Source organism: Letharia columbiana (genome assembly GCF_014066305.1).
Source record: "Letharia columbiana isolate WasteWater2 chromosome Unknown Sc0000073_s0, whole genome shotgun sequence".
Classification (NCBI taxonomy): Eukaryota; Fungi; Ascomycota; class Lecanoromycetes; order Lecanorales; family Parmeliaceae; genus Letharia; species Letharia columbiana.
Window position 1 is genome coordinate 163770 of NW_023501118.1, and position 16106 is coordinate 179875.

Sequence of the window (16106 nt, forward strand, 5' to 3'; positions counted from 1 at the left end):
GTGATGCGCGGAGTCAAAGTGTTAAAAGTCATGAGTGAGGTATTTAGCTGCATGTATTCTTCCGCGTGACCGACATGGCAGACGGACTGCCCTTCCCTGTCCAAGGCTATGTTTTCTGCTTAAAGAAATAGGATGGAATGCCTCGAATGCTCGTGCAGTACAACATATAGGCATGAATGGTAGAGGCACAATGGAGGGGCAACGAGGGGCTTGATTCATTGCATGGACCTATCTAAACGATCAGCAATGCGTCCATTGGTGAGTATTTCCGTGCCAAGGTGGATTTAGCCCCCGCACAGAGGAAAATGCCTCGCTCCTTACACATTCTTTCAGACAGTAAGATGGCGTCGAATATGGATGTGTACGAATGATATGTACGACCGAAGAGCTTAACAATTGAACGTCGTGAGGGGCAAGTGACGTATACAACCGAGAGTGCATCAAGGGGAATGTTTGACAGGCATGGAAGGAAATGCCTCACACCCTCAAGAATTCGATTCAGCGGACCATAGTCCGGTTTCTGCACAGCCGCCTCAAAATGGATGGGGCGGAGGGAGTTTACTGACTGCAAGTTGATATCTGCAAGGAGTAGCGCGCCACTCTAGTGACTCGAAAGCTCTAACGGCCCCTACCGGCCCCTGAATATTCGGTCACCCTTGTGCAGCATATTAGTCCAATCTAGGGTGGGAGTACAACTGGTTTGCGGCGCGCTTTACTCCGTTACGACTGCGATAGCTGCACCGTATACCTTTTTACCCCAGTAATTTACACGTGCTAAATCTCAAGGCACATGTACTAGTACTTGCGCGCTCACATAAGCTGCGCCATTGATGCATAGACGATTTCCTTTTGGACACGGACACCAAACGACATTCAGACGATCTATAGTAGCACTCAGTATCTCCCCTTATGCCTATATTCTATCGCTATTGGTTTGAAGATCCTCTTCTTTTTTGTCCTAAGCTATGCCACATGATGCCCATCACTGGTCCATCTCCCCCCTCGTACACGGTCCCGCATGGAGCACCGTATGCAGGGGGATCTCGTTATCCCTCGTAGGTATCTGTATACCCACCGTAACCTCCTTGCTCGGGTACACCGTTTTGTGGCCCAGCGTGCTGACATTTGTTGTGTCCGTTGCTAGGATCAATCCATTGCGGCCACCGGGGATAGTGGCTGTTCGAGTAGAGTTTGGAAGGGAGACGACGGCGAGGCCCGATGTGAAAGCTACGTATCTAATGTATCCGGAGCACTTTCATTAGCTTCTAGTTGTTTCGGACAACCGATGGGAATCGGAAGGGAAGAAGGCGGAAGAGGTGTAGGCATGGGAATGTAAGGAAGGAACGGATGGCATACTGCACGACAGGGGCATTATGGAAACCGCCATCGAACTGCGATGGTATCAAGGAATAGCTCGTCGCCCCTGTCTCGCCCAATTGGGCGATCACAGCCCCAGATGTACCTGCTTGGCTCGATTGCACAAAAGGTGCGCTAAGCTGCCAGCATTCGAGTGTTGATTTGTCGCTGGCAGCAGCGATAGTTGTGATGTTCAGGCGGGAGGGAGCCGGAGGCGTCTTGGGCAGGGTGGAAGCAGAGACGATGAAAGCGGAGAGATTTGCGAGGATTACGGCCGTGAGGCGCATTGTGAGGAGTATCCTAGGATGTAGAGCCCGTTGGTATGAATTGGCAGCTGCATGCACTGCGGAAGGGGGCGTGCAAGAAGATGACTGCAGGGTACGGAGGACAGTTTGAGCTTTCCAACTGGTCGAAAGATGATAAGCAATAGCTATGAGCTGAGGAGAGAAGAGGACAGGGTCTGGCTACTCTATGGTTCTGATTGCGCAGGTGCGCGATTTTAGCCACGTCAGCGGCGCTATCAGCTGCAGCCTTTCCTGCGGGACTCGGCGAATTCTCTATCCTGTTGCATGTACTCTTCTCATTGAGCTGCACATGTATCTTCCCATATGCGTTCAATTCTGTTTGGCTGTTGTCTTTCTGTAACAGGATAAATCCCAAGCGTATGCCATCGATGACTGCTTAGTAGGTTTCACATCTCAACCTCGACTCTTGAGATGACCGAATGAAATACTCGTACCTTTGTCTGATTCGATCATGCGTTGAAAGAATGCATTTGCTCGATGCTCTCCCTAGAAAAGAAAGAGACGCCTTCAGATCCTCTAATCTCCCTTGCTAGAAGAATTACCTTGTCGAAAATGCCATCTCTGAGAATGAGCGGTCCTTGAGTGGCAGATCCATCAACGCTTTGACTCTGAGAGTCCGTAAGATCTTACCTTACCCCGGTCACCTAGCCGCCAATAGCAGTAGCCTTGGATGGGTCGGCTCGTAGCCTCGTGGGCTCAAAATCCCGACATTACCAGGTAAATACAGTACAGAAGTCAAAGTCTGTAAGCAAAGACAGGGGAGTTACTTGCTTAATTTCGCTGCGAAACTCTTGGCGAGCGTCAAGATCAGCCTGTCTCCCCGTGTCCGAGCATTTGTACCTTATGGCCAAACAGTTGTACAAGTTTTGCACCAGCCTTACGCTCAGCCCTGTGGCAAGTTCGTAAAAAATACTGGAAAAGAGGTTAAAAGTTACAGCTAGCGCTAAATTCCGAATTCTACTCTGCCCGCGCTCTTCCGTCGTCCATCAATCACTGTATCCTCTTCTACCGCTAGTTCACACCGCAACGGTCAGCCTTCAATAGATAACGGACAGTAAAGGTTTTGAAGTTTTCATTGCAAGCTTCTCCAGGCTGCCAGTGCTGAATTTCCATTCGCTCCAAGTGGCTCCTACGAGACATGTTACTCAGCTGAGAATCCCTCAAGCCGTTAACCCCAGTCTTGGAGATCGACCTCCATGATGTAAGCTTGCATAAAGACTTTGCTACCGTCTTTCCCAGGTGCCAACGACAAATGCTGAGACATCTGCAAAAGACGTTGAGACAGCCGCACAATCCGCTGCTCTCAATAAGACCTAGGCCCTCCAGAACTCTACTTTTGGCCCTCAAAAAGCACCACACGACCATAATGAGCTCTTCAGAAGAGCCTACGGCAGACGAAGTGAAGGACCTGTTCGAAAAACTTGAGCAGAAGTTTCCCTCCAAGACGCTGGGTGCAGAAAGATGGTATCTCGTTGCGGTAAGAACTTTTTTCGGCCTGTCTCAAGCCTCGGCCTGATGCCATCATAGATTGCTGCGCTCACGGGAGGAGGCCAGCCCGAATTTGCGGGAAACCTATACGCATACTTGGTCGAAAGACCGCACTATGCTACTTCCGAAGCCCGACAAGCTCTTGTTCGTCGCTTAAGAGAAGCGCTTGTCAAAAGCGTGTCTATCATTGGAGTTTGCAGGCCCCTCGAGGCGATCTTTAACATCGATGCAGTGCAGAAACCTGAAGACAAAGATTACTCGTTCTCACGGTCTGCAATATTCTTGGGGCCGCAGGTGAATCCAACGCTGACGTTCGCTATAGAGAGAACTGGCAATCCGGACCTGAGAATCATGCACGAGGGGTCGCGTGGCTTGACAAAATTTACAAGCACAACAGAACCGGCACGATCAACTCTCTTGCCGCCCATAAAGATTTCGGTACAGCTTCCGTTACCTTTTCCCCTCCAAACCTGACAACCACTGCTGACCATCCTGCTTTCCAAGCCTGGATCTCCGCAAACATCACTTATGGGTTGTACCTTTCCGACCGCCAAATCCTCGACGACATTGACACAGAAATGGTAGTTCTCTCGGGTATCATGATCCAGAACCTGAAGCGGGAAACGGGGTGGCATCTGCGAGGAACGCGGCGTGTGGGCGTAAGCCATGAAGATGTTGAGGTAGTTCAGCAATGCGTATGTATTTGTCCACCCTTGCATCGAAACTATCCTCATTTACCAACGGCCTTGCAGATTGAGATGGTTGCCGCCTTTGCGAGGATTCGCCTGAATAAGATTCCTAGGGTCGCGGATATCGAGCATGAGGTCTGATGCCAGAATTGAAGAGTATACTTAGCCTAGCGCTAGGACGAGATTTCAATGAGAGTGCTACTGGCGAATAATTCTAACTAATGCTTTTATGCTTCTGAAGCACGTAGCAGCTGCAAACCTGACCTGAGTTATGTGATCATCTTGCAATCTCTGAGACACCCGCACATTAAAAACATAGCAATATCTGCTTGCATACAGGTCTTGAACTGTCGTCTCAAGTGATCGGGTTAACCTTTCCGACCAAAACAATCACAACTAATCCAGCGCTGGGTTATCATCGGAACCATTGACGTGGTCTCGCCGTTATTGAAGTACTCACCCTTGTTATTCTCGCATCTAACCCAAACACTCCCGAAGGCAAACCCACTCAACGCATAAGAATTTCCCAGCAACACAACATCTTTATCGTCAACGAAGTTTTGTCCCATCGTCTCAGCAACACCGCAAAACCCATACCACCCCCCCAAATCTCCCCCCTCCCTCCACAACCCCCAAACACCAACCTCACCAACCTCACCACACCAAACCTAACCCAACCCAACCCAAAAGAGAAAAAAAATGTCCACCGCACCCACCTCACCGCCACCCACCCCCGCCCCCCGCCTCCTTTACATCGCCCTCCACCACAACCCCACCGACAACACCTCAACCTCCTCCACCTCAACCGACGACATCCACTGGGCCTTCCTCGCCGCCCCCCCCCCCCCGCCACCAACACCACCCCCTCCCACCTCTACAACCACACCCCCACCCCTCCCACCACCCCCCTCCTCGCCCGCCTCCTGATCGCCGAAATCGCCTCCCCGACCCTCCTGGCCGCGCTGCTGTCCGAGCGGGCCCCCGCGGGCGCCACGAGCGCGGAGTGGATGCGCGGCGCGCTGGAACGGTTGGACGGGTGTCTGGGGGCGCGGATGGGCTGTTTTGAGAGCGTGGAGGCGGAGGGGAGGCAGTTCGGGCAAGGGGTTTTGAGGGGGGTGTATGGGGCGAGGGAGGGGGAGGCGGTGCCGACGAGGGTGTTGTTTGATTGGCGGGGAGGGGTGGGGGTGGGGGTGGGGGAGGAGGGAAGGGGAAGGAGGAGAAGGAGAAGAAGAAGGGTGCCGGTGGTGTGGAGGGGGGGGGGAAGGAGATGGGGATGGAGGAGGAGGGGGGGGGTGAGACGGATCAGGGGGTCCGGGCGAGGTTGGATGTTTTGTGTGAGGATGGGAATTTCGGGCCTGGGAGGGAGGGGGGGAGGGGGGAGGGGGTGGATGTGGATGTGTTTTGCGAGTTTACGAATGTTGGGGATGAGTCAGGACATGAACGTTAGATGAGGAGTGTGGTTGGTGGTGGTGGAGAAGGTGTGGGGGGAAGGGAAGAGTTGAAGTGTGATCCTGAAGCTTTTTCATCCCCGGAAAACCCACCAGCACGGAAGGTGGCTCGATGGATGAAGGGCGATGGACGTGGTGGGAAGCGAAAAGAGATCTGAGAGTCTGAATAATCCCCTCTCTGAAAAACAAGTGCATGAAACGTAGACGGAACGAGTTCGCGAGGTGACATGTTCCATGGCGTAGCCCATTTGCACAGCACCGAAATGTAACATCAAATAAGCGAACAATCGGCACCGCTCACAACTTAGCCCTAACCTCCAACCCCCTCCTCCCTCCCACCTCATCCCTCAACCAGCTCTGGTTCAGCTGCGCCTGCACATGCACATCCTCGACGTCCAACCTCTCACTCACCGCCATCGCCCTCGCCGGCAAGTTATGCAGCGCGTCCTCCACCAACCCCGCCACATCGGCCGCACATCCAAACGATAGGCTCCAGCCCGCCCCGCCCTGGCCGTAGGAATGCACAATGCGGCTCGGTTCCATCCTCTCGCGTCCGTGGACCATCACGCGTCGCCGGCGCAATTCGCGCTCGACGCGGACATTGCGCTCTCTGGCCGGACGCAGGCCCTGCGCGAGGGGGTAGTCGGGGTCCGTCCGCGCGAACTCGAGGCCGGGGAGGAACGCTTCGCAGCGGGCGCGCATGCGCTGGATTTCTGGGGAGTCCAGCGTCAGGTCCAAATTCCACTCGTGGGGTTGGGCGATGCCGCCGAGGAGGAGGATGTTGTCGTTCCGTGGCACGATGAAAACGATTTCGTTGTCGTGAGCGGCATCGGCAGTGATTGCGAGCGAGCTCTCCACTTTTGGGAAATCGGTGCCGTCGTTGATGATTCGAATGAGAGCCCCGCGAAGGGGAAAACAGGTCTTATCACCAGCCAATTCCTGGCCAGCGAGGCCGGTAGCATTGACGATGACATCGGCTCCGAAATGCGCTCGGAGTTCATCTTCTTGATCGTAAAGATCGCCGTGGATGGTTTCGGTGACGAATTTGGCGCCTTTGCTCTGCACGAGCACCATGAGCCACTCCATCGCACGGTCGGTGTCAATGATAGGAGCTAGGTGCTCGTAAGCATCTACAGCTCCATACCTGGGATCGATGCCCTGCCTCTGAATTAAACTAGGGGCACGATTAAAGCCGCGGATGCCACTACTCTCGATCTCGCGCATCTTTAGAAGCTGCTTGGAATCTTCCTCCAGCGGACATGGGAAGAAAAAGTTTGAGCCCTTCATCTGGACGCCGGATATAGCCGCGCGATTAGGGTCCGAGGCAATTTCATCCCAGATGTTGTAAGCGACCATACACCAACGCTTTGAGTTGCTCAGGGAGATTGCGTCAGTGTGCTGACCACAGACTGCTGGGGGGTATTCCCACAACGCGCCGGCGATTTGAGATGTTAGCCGTTGCTCGTCGGTGAAGGAAGCCCAGCGTGAGGCAAGGACCGTGACATGGTAACCTCGATCGAGGAGGACCCAGGCGGTGATGAGACCGGTGACACCTCCGCCTACTATCAGGACTGTTGGGGATGTTGCGGTAGGGGCTTGTTGTGGTAGAGGGTCCAGGGAGAGGTTCTCGCCTAAAATGAGAGGCTGGTCTAGGATTGAAGCCATTGAGGAGAGGAAACGAATGGATAGAGATGGTACTCAAATTGATCTTCGGGATCTTTGAAGGATCCAATTCCCCGACAGCTGAAAGTCGGAGATTATATATGCGACATTCTGCACACGGTCTGGGCACATCTGCTCCTACCCTGATCGCCATAGTATTGCTTGGTGTTGACGCGGTGTACGAATTTCTGGATTGGCGGTCCAGCTCATCTCCAACCCGCGTGGTTCACAAGCTTATTCGTTAGACTCAACACTGAACCCAGCCTTCCCTACTTGTTGGGATCTTATTTGCGCACAGGCGCTGGTACCCCGCTTCGGGAGCCAATCATGAATGAAGTTCCGTCCCAGATAAAGTACTTCACAGCTCGGTATCCCGACTGCAATAGATGTATTCGCTAATCTCAATGCTAGTGGAATCCAATATTCGTGTTGCATGAGAACTGTAGAGCGTATCCAAGGTGGTCAAAATTTTTAGGCCTGAAGAACAAGAGACCGGTAACCTAAAATCGAAGCTAAAATTTGCTGGACAGACAAGTACCAGAATCGTCTATAAGTCCACGAACCAAGTGATACCCATGTCGCCTAATTTTCCAGCAAACTGTTAGCAGGGTAATTGATCTGCTCATTGACTGGATAAGCTAGGACGGGCAGAGCTTGCGAAGATGTTCCTAGCGAACATCCATGTACTACTTTACTATACTAGTCTGACACGAGGAGAGTAAAGAGCCAAATCTACCAGAGCATTCCTACAAAAGTCGAGATGTGCCAATGAAGAGCAAAAGGTGACAGCGAAGGAAACCAAAAGAGCGGGATTATTGAATAACCAGCGAAAAGCTGCAGATACTGCTGGGTCTGAAGATACAGATGTACGAAGGGCGGACATTCAAATCGCATCTGGCCCAGGGATCGATCTCTGAGTCCCTGAAGTCGAATCTGCGAAGCGAAATGTCAAAGCTGAAAAGACGGTGTCAAAAAGAGAGGCACGGAAGTTCCTAGCACGGCCGTTTCGGACGTTGTGGACACATTGCGGGGAAGCGCTAACACTGAATGGTCTCTCTAGTGCCCTGTCAGCGCCAACTTAAAAAGTCCTTTCAGCCTCGTTTCATCACTAGATGTCTTATAAACTCCTAGAATCGTATTAAAAGTCCGAATCTATGCTTGAGTTGAACATGGTTTTTGTTCCTAGCAGCAGTGGTGCCAGACGCTTGAGCATAAGACTGACAGAACAATCTGCCTTCCGTCAAGTCTTGACCGTGTCTGACCGATGCTGATCTTTCCAGTCCAACATGCTAATGACTAGTTCCCATGCCCGTGCGCATGTCGCTTGTGGAAAGGCCGAAGACTTGGGAAGAAGAGGATATTTCCTAAGACTGCAGACGGTCAGGCCTCCTTGACTAGGTAGTTGCAATCTCTTCACCTATACCGAAAGTGGTTCGAAGAGTGTATCCAACGCAGAATCCCAATTCATGGACGGCTGAGACATAAGATGCCGAATTGAGAGAGGATCGACAGTACCTGCCTCGAACCTTCCAGGACCTTCCAGGGAGGAACGGCCTAGGATCGTCGGGGATCGTATGCAACAACGGTACGCGACCATCCGTCCATTCGTAGTTGTCATCTCTCTGCAGTTTTAAGCCTTACAGAGGATCCCCACTCCCATGAACAACGTTTAGTTGTACTTCCATGAAATGCATCCAGTAATACCTCCCCTCGCTCGATGCGCTGGAACCTTTCCTCGTACTCGGCATGTTCGCCCGGACACCCTCAAGGAATGCTGCAAGTTGTCGAGCCCCCCGAGCCTAGTGTCTTTGGGCTCAAACATGAACAGGTCCCAATTGGACGAGACGCAGCAAGCATCAGTAGTCAGGGCTGACGAAGATGCTGAAGCTCCGGCAGAAGCTTCCTTGTTTCGCCCGCTTAGCTTGTGGGTCCATTAATTCAGTCCACTTCCGGCATCCAGCATCCAAATAGTTATATCGCGCCTCTTAAACCCTGCCTTCCGCACCTTGCTGCGCATAAGCCTTTTCCACACTACTTGCACGTTTCTTGTTGATATAAGAAGGGTATATGGCTGCTTTTGAGAGAGGACGAAAGTGAGGCTCGAGGATTGTCGCAGACAGCAAGATTCGGGGCCATTTTTGGTGAGGACGCGTCATTGGAGCGGGGTTGTAGAGGAAACTTGTAGGGCCAGTGGAGGGCATGCGCGGCTGGCGTGAGGGTTCGACCCCCGCAAAGCCGTTGATGTGCTGCTGCTCATAGTCTGCAGATTATTCGACGTCCTCGTAAAGACTGGCCCATGCTCTTCATAGCTCAAAGCTCGACAGGTGCTCTTTGCAGCCAGGCGTGAGGGTAGAGTAGCTTATGACGGACAAAGGCAGCCCCCGGAGATGAGATTTCACGCATGGTTTCCAGGATCCCGCTTCGAAGTTGCAGTCAACAGGGTCGTAGAGAATAGCCTGATTGTTGAAGCTGTGAGGAATTGGCAAGACTGCCAAGCACAGGCAGCAGAGCTGGCCGACTCTAGCCGCCCTTAGCCGTCTTGGCGCCCAGGCTTCTCAGTTTGCGGGGCACCACCACATGAATTCATTCCATACATGTATCTGTAAACACCACTACTGTCATGATCATACTGTGTCCCTGTGAAGAAAGAGATCGCTCTTGCTCAGGGCGGATCAATGGAGCTAGTCTCGGACAGGAAAATTCTAGCGTCACACCAAGACTCCCTTGCAGGCGTCGCGAGCACCCCTACATTACTTCTCAAGCAATATGGATATGCATCGGTGTTCGTATGTCAAAGAATAGATTCGCGACGGTCTCTTAAAAAGACAGTTCCTTGTTTGTCCCTTCTGAAGGCTGGCTTGCTTGTTGCTTCGGGAGACGGCAGTGAACTCTTTACGTTACGAACCTGATTGAGCGAGCTGCATATGGAATCTTTTCTGAGACATGCGATAGTAGGTGCCAGCCTGTCGGGCTCAGCTCTGCGCGCTAATGACACAGATCTGAACCTCAAAGGATAAGGCCAAGTATCCAACTCTTTTTCTCCTGCTGTGACGCGCTGCTCCTGCCCTGCCGTCCCCCTCCTTTGATTAAGATATGTTGTCGTACGCATAAATGGTTAGTTGAGTACGCCCACAAGCACCATGCTTTCTCGTCCTGTGTCTCTGCGAATGACATCAAGGTCAATCTTCAGCCAACAGGTCCGCTCATATCAAGATCTCTTTTCACGATCTAAAATACCTCGTCAAACGTTACTACCCTCCTCGTCGTTCCGCTTCCAAATTTGCGGGATACCTCGAGCGCTTGAGTTCCATCGTTGCTATACGTACTCGGCGGCCACATTCAATGCCGCCACATCACGCTTCCCCGCCCACTGGGAGCTGTACAGAAGAAGTCAGCCTTCCAATGAACTCATACGATACATGCGCAGATGGGAAGATGAACTGCGCTTCGACGCGAAAGATGCTCTGCCACGATTGACACCACAACAACGCGACGTCATGATGGCAGCGTGCATCGGATTCCGACTCAAATACAACCCCAACAAAGAATGGCGCGCGGATCGTCTCAAGCAAGCTCTGACGGCTTGGAGGCAAGGCTTGCAAGCAGATAAGCAGAGTCGCCAACCTCGATGGAACGCAGCCCATATAAGGAAGACCGAGGAACACATAGCGAAGACTGAGAAAGCAATAGCGGCAGACGCAGCGGCTAGGAAAAAGAAGAGCGACGATGAAATGAAGGCGTTTTTCGGGGGGTTTTGGGGGAATGCTTTTGCTTTAGCTACTTTAGCATTCTTCTCCATCGGCCCACTTGCCAACTTCGTGTTGAGTTGGATCCTGACGCCTGGGGTCAAAAAGCGCGAGGGAGCTATACTGGCTCGGAAAGTAAGGTGTGCTGGAATTGCTGTCGCCGTTTCACCTTTGTCTGCGGTATATTCCGACGGGCTCTATGTAACACCTGCTGCTAGACTGGACCTGCAAGGCGGAACGTCGTAATAGTGTGCAAGACCTTGGGAAGGCGGGCACTTTCTCTTTACATGTCTTGGAACAGAGTACTGAGTATTGAGGTGGTATGGGTAGTCAAAATGATAGCTAATTTCGGCTCTCTCAAGTCGATGTGCCGTATGATAGTCGATCTGATTCTGAATACTGCTTTAGGGTAAAATTCCACCCTAGCAGTCTTAATACTAATTCCTAGATCATATTAAATCTGGACCGATGCCAAAATTACATCGATGAGGAGGATCATACCCTGTTCAACCTTCAACTTGTGGCCCTTTTCCAGGTCTCTCTTGGGTACGAAGCCCAAACTCGACGTACAAACATTGAAGCCCAACGCCTTCAACTGCCATTCTCTCTTCTCCTCATCTTATCATTCTTAGTCGACAACCTGCCTATCCGTTACGTTGCGAGACTCAACGCTTTTACCTGCGAAATGTCGCCTCTCTTCATGACCTTTGATCAATATTTCTGATATCGTACCCATGCCAGATATCTAAATGTTAGGTTCTGTGCGCGATCTGGGTGAAAGGGCAAGCTATCACTCACACTCAGTTACCGGCGCGAGGACGATGGATGTTGAATGGAGTCTCCAATGGCGGAAGGAAGGCGTTTGATATGACACGTACCAGGGCGGAAACAATTAGGGTTCAACGTGCTGCTAGCAACGAGCAAGGAGTGGATGATAGCACGCGTGGTTGCTTAAACTTGTAGAGAACAAGTAGAGGATGTTTGAATGATGGAAAGATGAGACTCGGTGTAGAGGTGGAACCTGTAGACAAGATAGGGGTATTCCCACCAAAGATGCTTCCCTCCAGAGCAATTGACTGCCTGTGAAGAGGGGCAGTGAGGCGACTCCGGTGCTGTGGGTTAGTAGGTAAAATTATGTAGGCCGCTGCAAGGCCTATTGCCTCATGAGCAAAGAGATGAGAGACTCTTGTAGAGCATTAAGAGATTATGTGTAAGATTAACCTAGCACGCTCGGCACGACAAGGAGAAGCAATACAACATATAAATCCCTGACTTCTGGAGAAGATAAGAAAGGATATGGAGTACTACTGCTTTGCAGAAGACAAGTATGTGAGATACCTCGTAGGAATCCTTTCTTCCAAACAGAATCCCAATGCTATTCCCAATATCATTAGCAGTCGATCATTGTGACCGTTCGCACAAAATCTTGACAGTCCGACCGCAACACGCACATCACATCCATTCTTTACAACATCTTCTATTTTCATCAAATCAAAGATCAAGAGGCGCACCAGAACGGAGACGACTAAACCCACTCAAAAACCTGATAAGGATAAAGACGTCCCTGATCGCTCGTTTCTACCGGATGCCAGTACGCTCGACGCGCTCGATGCCACTGTGAGGGATGACTCTACGGCCTTCACATCCGGATCTCTCTCTTCTCTGCCAGAATGCAGATGACGGTGATGATTCTCCGTATCTTGAGAGCAGCCTAAACGCCACCAGATCTGAATACCAAGAACCAACCAACCGAGCGGCCTTCTGTTCCAGATGCTGATGATGCCGAGTACTAGTACCACGAGAGCAACGCAAGTACGCAAGGACCTGGTTATCAAAAGGGGCGGACCAGTCTCGTCTTTCTGGTACGGGTGAGGTCGACGATTCTCGAAATGTTGAGAGTGACCAGACCGCCTCAGAACGCAGGGGAACCGTCACGTTCGTGATCGATTGTTTTTCCATGTGTGACGCGGATCAATCCTGACGTTTCTAAAACTGCCTCACACACCTCAACATCTCATCATCAAGTGACCGATCAATCATTCCCGCCAGACGCGACCGACTACGTTTACAACAATATCGCGAAGTTGAATAAACATGTACTTACCACACGCTGTTCAACAACTTAAAGAAGGTGCCCACCTGGACATAAGCGAACACAGCTAAGGTTATCCTCGTCGCCCGTGGTGCCACCGGCCTTGCGGAACTGCAAGCCGCATGGAGTGGACGCTCCGTGCGGACCTTTTGATTCTCCAGAGCTCTCAGGCGTCGGTAGCCGAGCTTGATTCTTCCCTACCAGACTCCGACGAAGCTGACAGCTCTGGTCGTCTCACCGGGAGTTCTGCTCGAAGTGAAAGCGTTTAATGCAGTAAGATCCCACCCGAGTTTGCACAAAGGGCGTTCTCTGATAGTAGTATGCATGGTAATAGACAACCTCTTTTCCGCCAGGACGATGGGCGCGTCCTAGCAATCTGCATCAAGTCTTCGATAGGACCGGAGCTCCATTGACTCCTTCGTGGACTGTCCTAGCAGATCGGCCCTCTGACACTACTACCTTGACTTCCTCCACTACTCCCGATGATGACCTCACGAACGATGCGCAGACACATTCATTGACTTCCAATGCTTCTATCCCACCACACTCCTCCGCTCCTATTCCGAGCAGAACAGCTCCCATCTCTGTCAACACATCGACTCCAGTCCTCGGCCCATCAGCCGCCCTTTACCCCAAGCCAAGTCCCAATTCCAGCCTAGGGATCATCGATACGGATGCTTGGATACACGAAATCTTTTCGTCAGCAGAGGGACGGCCCTACGATCGAGACTGGACAAGCAAACACAACGTCAGCGAAGACATTCTCATGGAGGTTCCGAGCAAGCACAAGATTAAACCTCCTCGTCAGACGCGGTGCCGTGGTGGTAAGGCGACAAGGTATGCGTGACCTACCCTTCGTCCGGAGAACCCGTCATCATAGACGAAGAAAAAAGCCTCCCACCAACACCTGTCGCAACGATAGTCTCTAACCCGATCGGGCCTTTAGGACCTACCGATTCCTACCGGCAGAACCTATGCGTGGGATTTGTGCCCACTCGAGCGGCGTCCCGCGGCATTCTCTGCTCAATGCGAGGTCCCAAAGACTTCATCAGCGGCAGGAACGAGGAGCACGCAGCACGATACGATCACGCAGTTCCAGTAGGATAGAAGGAAATGAGGCGTGTATCGAGTATTGGCCGGGATTTCGGGACTTCCTTCGACGTCAGACAAGCACACCAGGTGTGGGAAGACCAGAAAGTGAGACTGGTCGCACGCAACAGCCGGGCCGTCGTTTGAAGCATGTGGAAGGCTCGTGACTCAGATTGATGGAGGGGAGGGGAGGGGAGGAAGCAGTGATACATAACGTATCTCGTGCTTTGAAGATACGCCGCGACAGCTTGGGCTGTGGGTGAAGAATGCAAAAGCAATGACCTGTGAACTTCCTCTAGCCCATCGAAACCGTTCCCTCTAGGCCTCATAATATCCTCTGAACCTATCTCCGCCGTTACCGTTCCTGTTACCTCAAGGGTCTACCCCCATGATCGACCCCAACACGCCCCAGTGAAAAAGCTTCTTCTTCTTCGCCGCCTTCGCCCAGGCAAAGGACGTTTGCAAAGTTAGAGGAAGGTGAGCTGACAGTCCAGCCGAGATCAGATACTTGGCGACCGAGCTGGGCGAAGAGGCGCAGGGTCAGTGGAGGAATGCTTTCGGTGGGGGTGGTTGTGGGGATTTGGACGATCGAGGTGCTGGGAAGCTGAGGCCAGCTTTTTCTATCGGGCGCGGTATGCAACATCGATGTCTCGCGAAGAAGTTGCCGAGATGGAGAAGGTGTCATGGGGGGACAGAGATCATGGAGGCATGATGTTGACCTGAGGTTGGAAAGAGGTGGACGCTCATCTAGCCGGCGTGTATGACCTAGTAGAAAAGTTAGCAGATATTTAAGCCTTCATTGCCATGCTTCTGTGGCGAGGTAGTGAGCTTGAAGATCGGAGTCGCGTGTTGTAATTGAGTTCTGTAGATTATGGCTTGTCGTATTCTTATCCTTCTCTTTTCCACTCACTCAAGACTGCGCTAGGGAGAAACCGAGCCTTTGTCTTTTTCACGCCCCATCAGGTTCGAATATTCATTGGGTGAAACTTGGTCAAACTTACTCAACAGCATCAATGCTTATCTTGAGAGCACCGGCCGACATTTCGGCTGAGCAGAAATTGGCAACACAATTGATCCGGTGAAATCCCGAGTCATATTTTCTTGATCGAAAGACTGACACTTCCACATCAGATCTATTCCAGCCAATGTTCACTCAACTCAGACATGTCTACGAGCTCACTGCCAGCGATACCCACCGAACTCCTCGCCCAGATATTCAAGTCCACCGACAGCTTCGCAACAGCTACCGCACTGAGCAGCACGTCCCGCAGATTCCGTTCGATCTGGAAGACACACTCGCCTTCGATCTGCTATGCCGTCCTCGTCCGCACGATTCCGTGCTATGATCAAGCCTTCGACTATGTCAAAGCTCAGCCACCGGACGCCACTAGCTCCGAGCAGATCCGAGACACGGATCTGCTGGCCATCAACCTCACCAAGCAGTTCTGTGGAAATGCAGAGATTGCATGCCTGGCCTTGCGACACTACGAAACTCAGATGATCGCACGCCTTTCTGTTCAGACTCCAGGTCCCAGCAGCTTGACCGAAGCCCAGCGCAAATCATTCCTGCGAGCTTGGTACCGCATCCACACGCTCGCAAGCTTACCGACCGATCCACTACCCTACGACAAGTTGGCTTCGTTAAACCTCCTCGAGTTTGAGCAGATGATGGAAGCGTTGCGATGGCTGATGTACTATTGCCCCAACGAGCATCGAACCGAGCTACGCATCAGCTTCCAGCTTGGTGCCCTGGAGGGGGATCTCTGGTCCCGTCGACTGCCCAAGTCCCCGATCTCTGCCCAACACTGGAATGATCTGATCACACGCCTCGGCTCTCTGCGACAAGACCTGTACCAGTCCCCACTCAACCATCGATGTCCCAACTGTGGAGAACTCTTCTTCTGGCAGTTCAGGGTTCATGAATTTTGCTTGGAAGTCAAAGGGTCCGGGAAAGGGGTCAGTCTGGCGGACATGCTACCTCTGATCCGCGAGCGGAAAGCCCCCGACCAGCTGTATAAGCTCTCTTCATGGGGTCAGGTTGGCAAGACGCGAAGGATGTGGTTGTCGTGGTAGGCAATCCAGGTGGTGCAACGGTTTTCCTGCTAGCTTGCACGGATAAGAATGGATGAAGAGCGCAGGAGAGCCTTGACAGCCACGGAGGATCGCGGCGGTTCTCCCGGAATCTGCAAGGTAGCTGCGTGTAGACTAGCAAATTTCAACAATTGGCTTTC

At 52.1% G+C, this 16106-nt stretch overlaps 6 protein-coding genes across 6 annotated transcripts; 4 read left to right on the forward strand and 2 right to left on the reverse strand.

Moving 5' to 3' along the window:
• Nucleotides 1–982: 982 nt before the first annotated feature.
• HO173_012108 (uncharacterized protein) lies at nt 983–1643 on the reverse strand (the record flags this gene model as incomplete). The annotated part of the gene is made up of 2 exons (XM_037313981.1): nt 983–1235; nt 1357–1643. 2 exons carry the CDS (start codon nt 1641–1643, stop codon nt 983–985), a joined length of 540 nt encoding a protein of 179 aa, XP_037159159.1.
• A 1384-nt stretch (nt 1644–3027) lies between these two features.
• On the forward strand, nt 3028–3979 carry HO173_012109 (uncharacterized protein; the record flags this gene model as incomplete). Its single annotated transcript, XM_037313982.1, has 5 exons — nt 3028–3138; nt 3189–3418; nt 3472–3587; nt 3654–3844; nt 3902–3979. The coding sequence occupies 5 exons, from the start codon at nt 3028–3030 to the stop codon at nt 3977–3979; spliced, it is 726 nt and encodes a 241-aa protein (XP_037159160.1).
• Nucleotides 3980–4587: 608 nt separating this feature from the next.
• Nucleotides 4588–6951, reverse strand: HO173_012110 (uncharacterized protein; the record flags this gene model as incomplete). The annotated part of the gene is made up of 2 exons (XM_037313983.1): nt 4588–4857; nt 5602–6951. The coding sequence occupies 2 exons, from the start codon at nt 6949–6951 to the stop codon at nt 4588–4590; spliced, it is 1620 nt and encodes a 539-aa protein (XP_037159161.1).
• Nucleotides 6952–10088: 3137 nt separating this feature from the next.
• HO173_012111 (uncharacterized protein) lies at nt 10089–10940 on the forward strand (the record flags this gene model as incomplete). Its single annotated transcript, XM_037313984.1, has 1 exon — nt 10089–10940. One exon carries the CDS (start codon nt 10089–10091, stop codon nt 10938–10940), a length of 852 nt encoding a protein of 283 aa, XP_037159162.1.
• Nucleotides 10941–12908: 1968 nt separating this feature from the next.
• HO173_012112 (uncharacterized protein) lies at nt 12909–14587 on the forward strand (the record flags this gene model as incomplete). The annotated part of the gene is made up of 4 exons (XM_037313985.1): nt 12909–13049; nt 13121–13623; nt 13733–13983; nt 14370–14587. 4 exons carry the CDS (start codon nt 12909–12911, stop codon nt 14585–14587), a joined length of 1113 nt encoding a protein of 370 aa, XP_037159163.1.
• A 452-nt stretch (nt 14588–15039) lies between these two features.
• Nucleotides 15040–15948, forward strand: HO173_012113 (uncharacterized protein; the record flags this gene model as incomplete). The annotated part of the gene is made up of 1 exon (XM_037313986.1): nt 15040–15948. One exon carries the CDS (start codon nt 15040–15042, stop codon nt 15946–15948), a length of 909 nt encoding a protein of 302 aa, XP_037159164.1.
• Between the last annotated feature and the right edge of the window lie 158 nt (nt 15949–16106).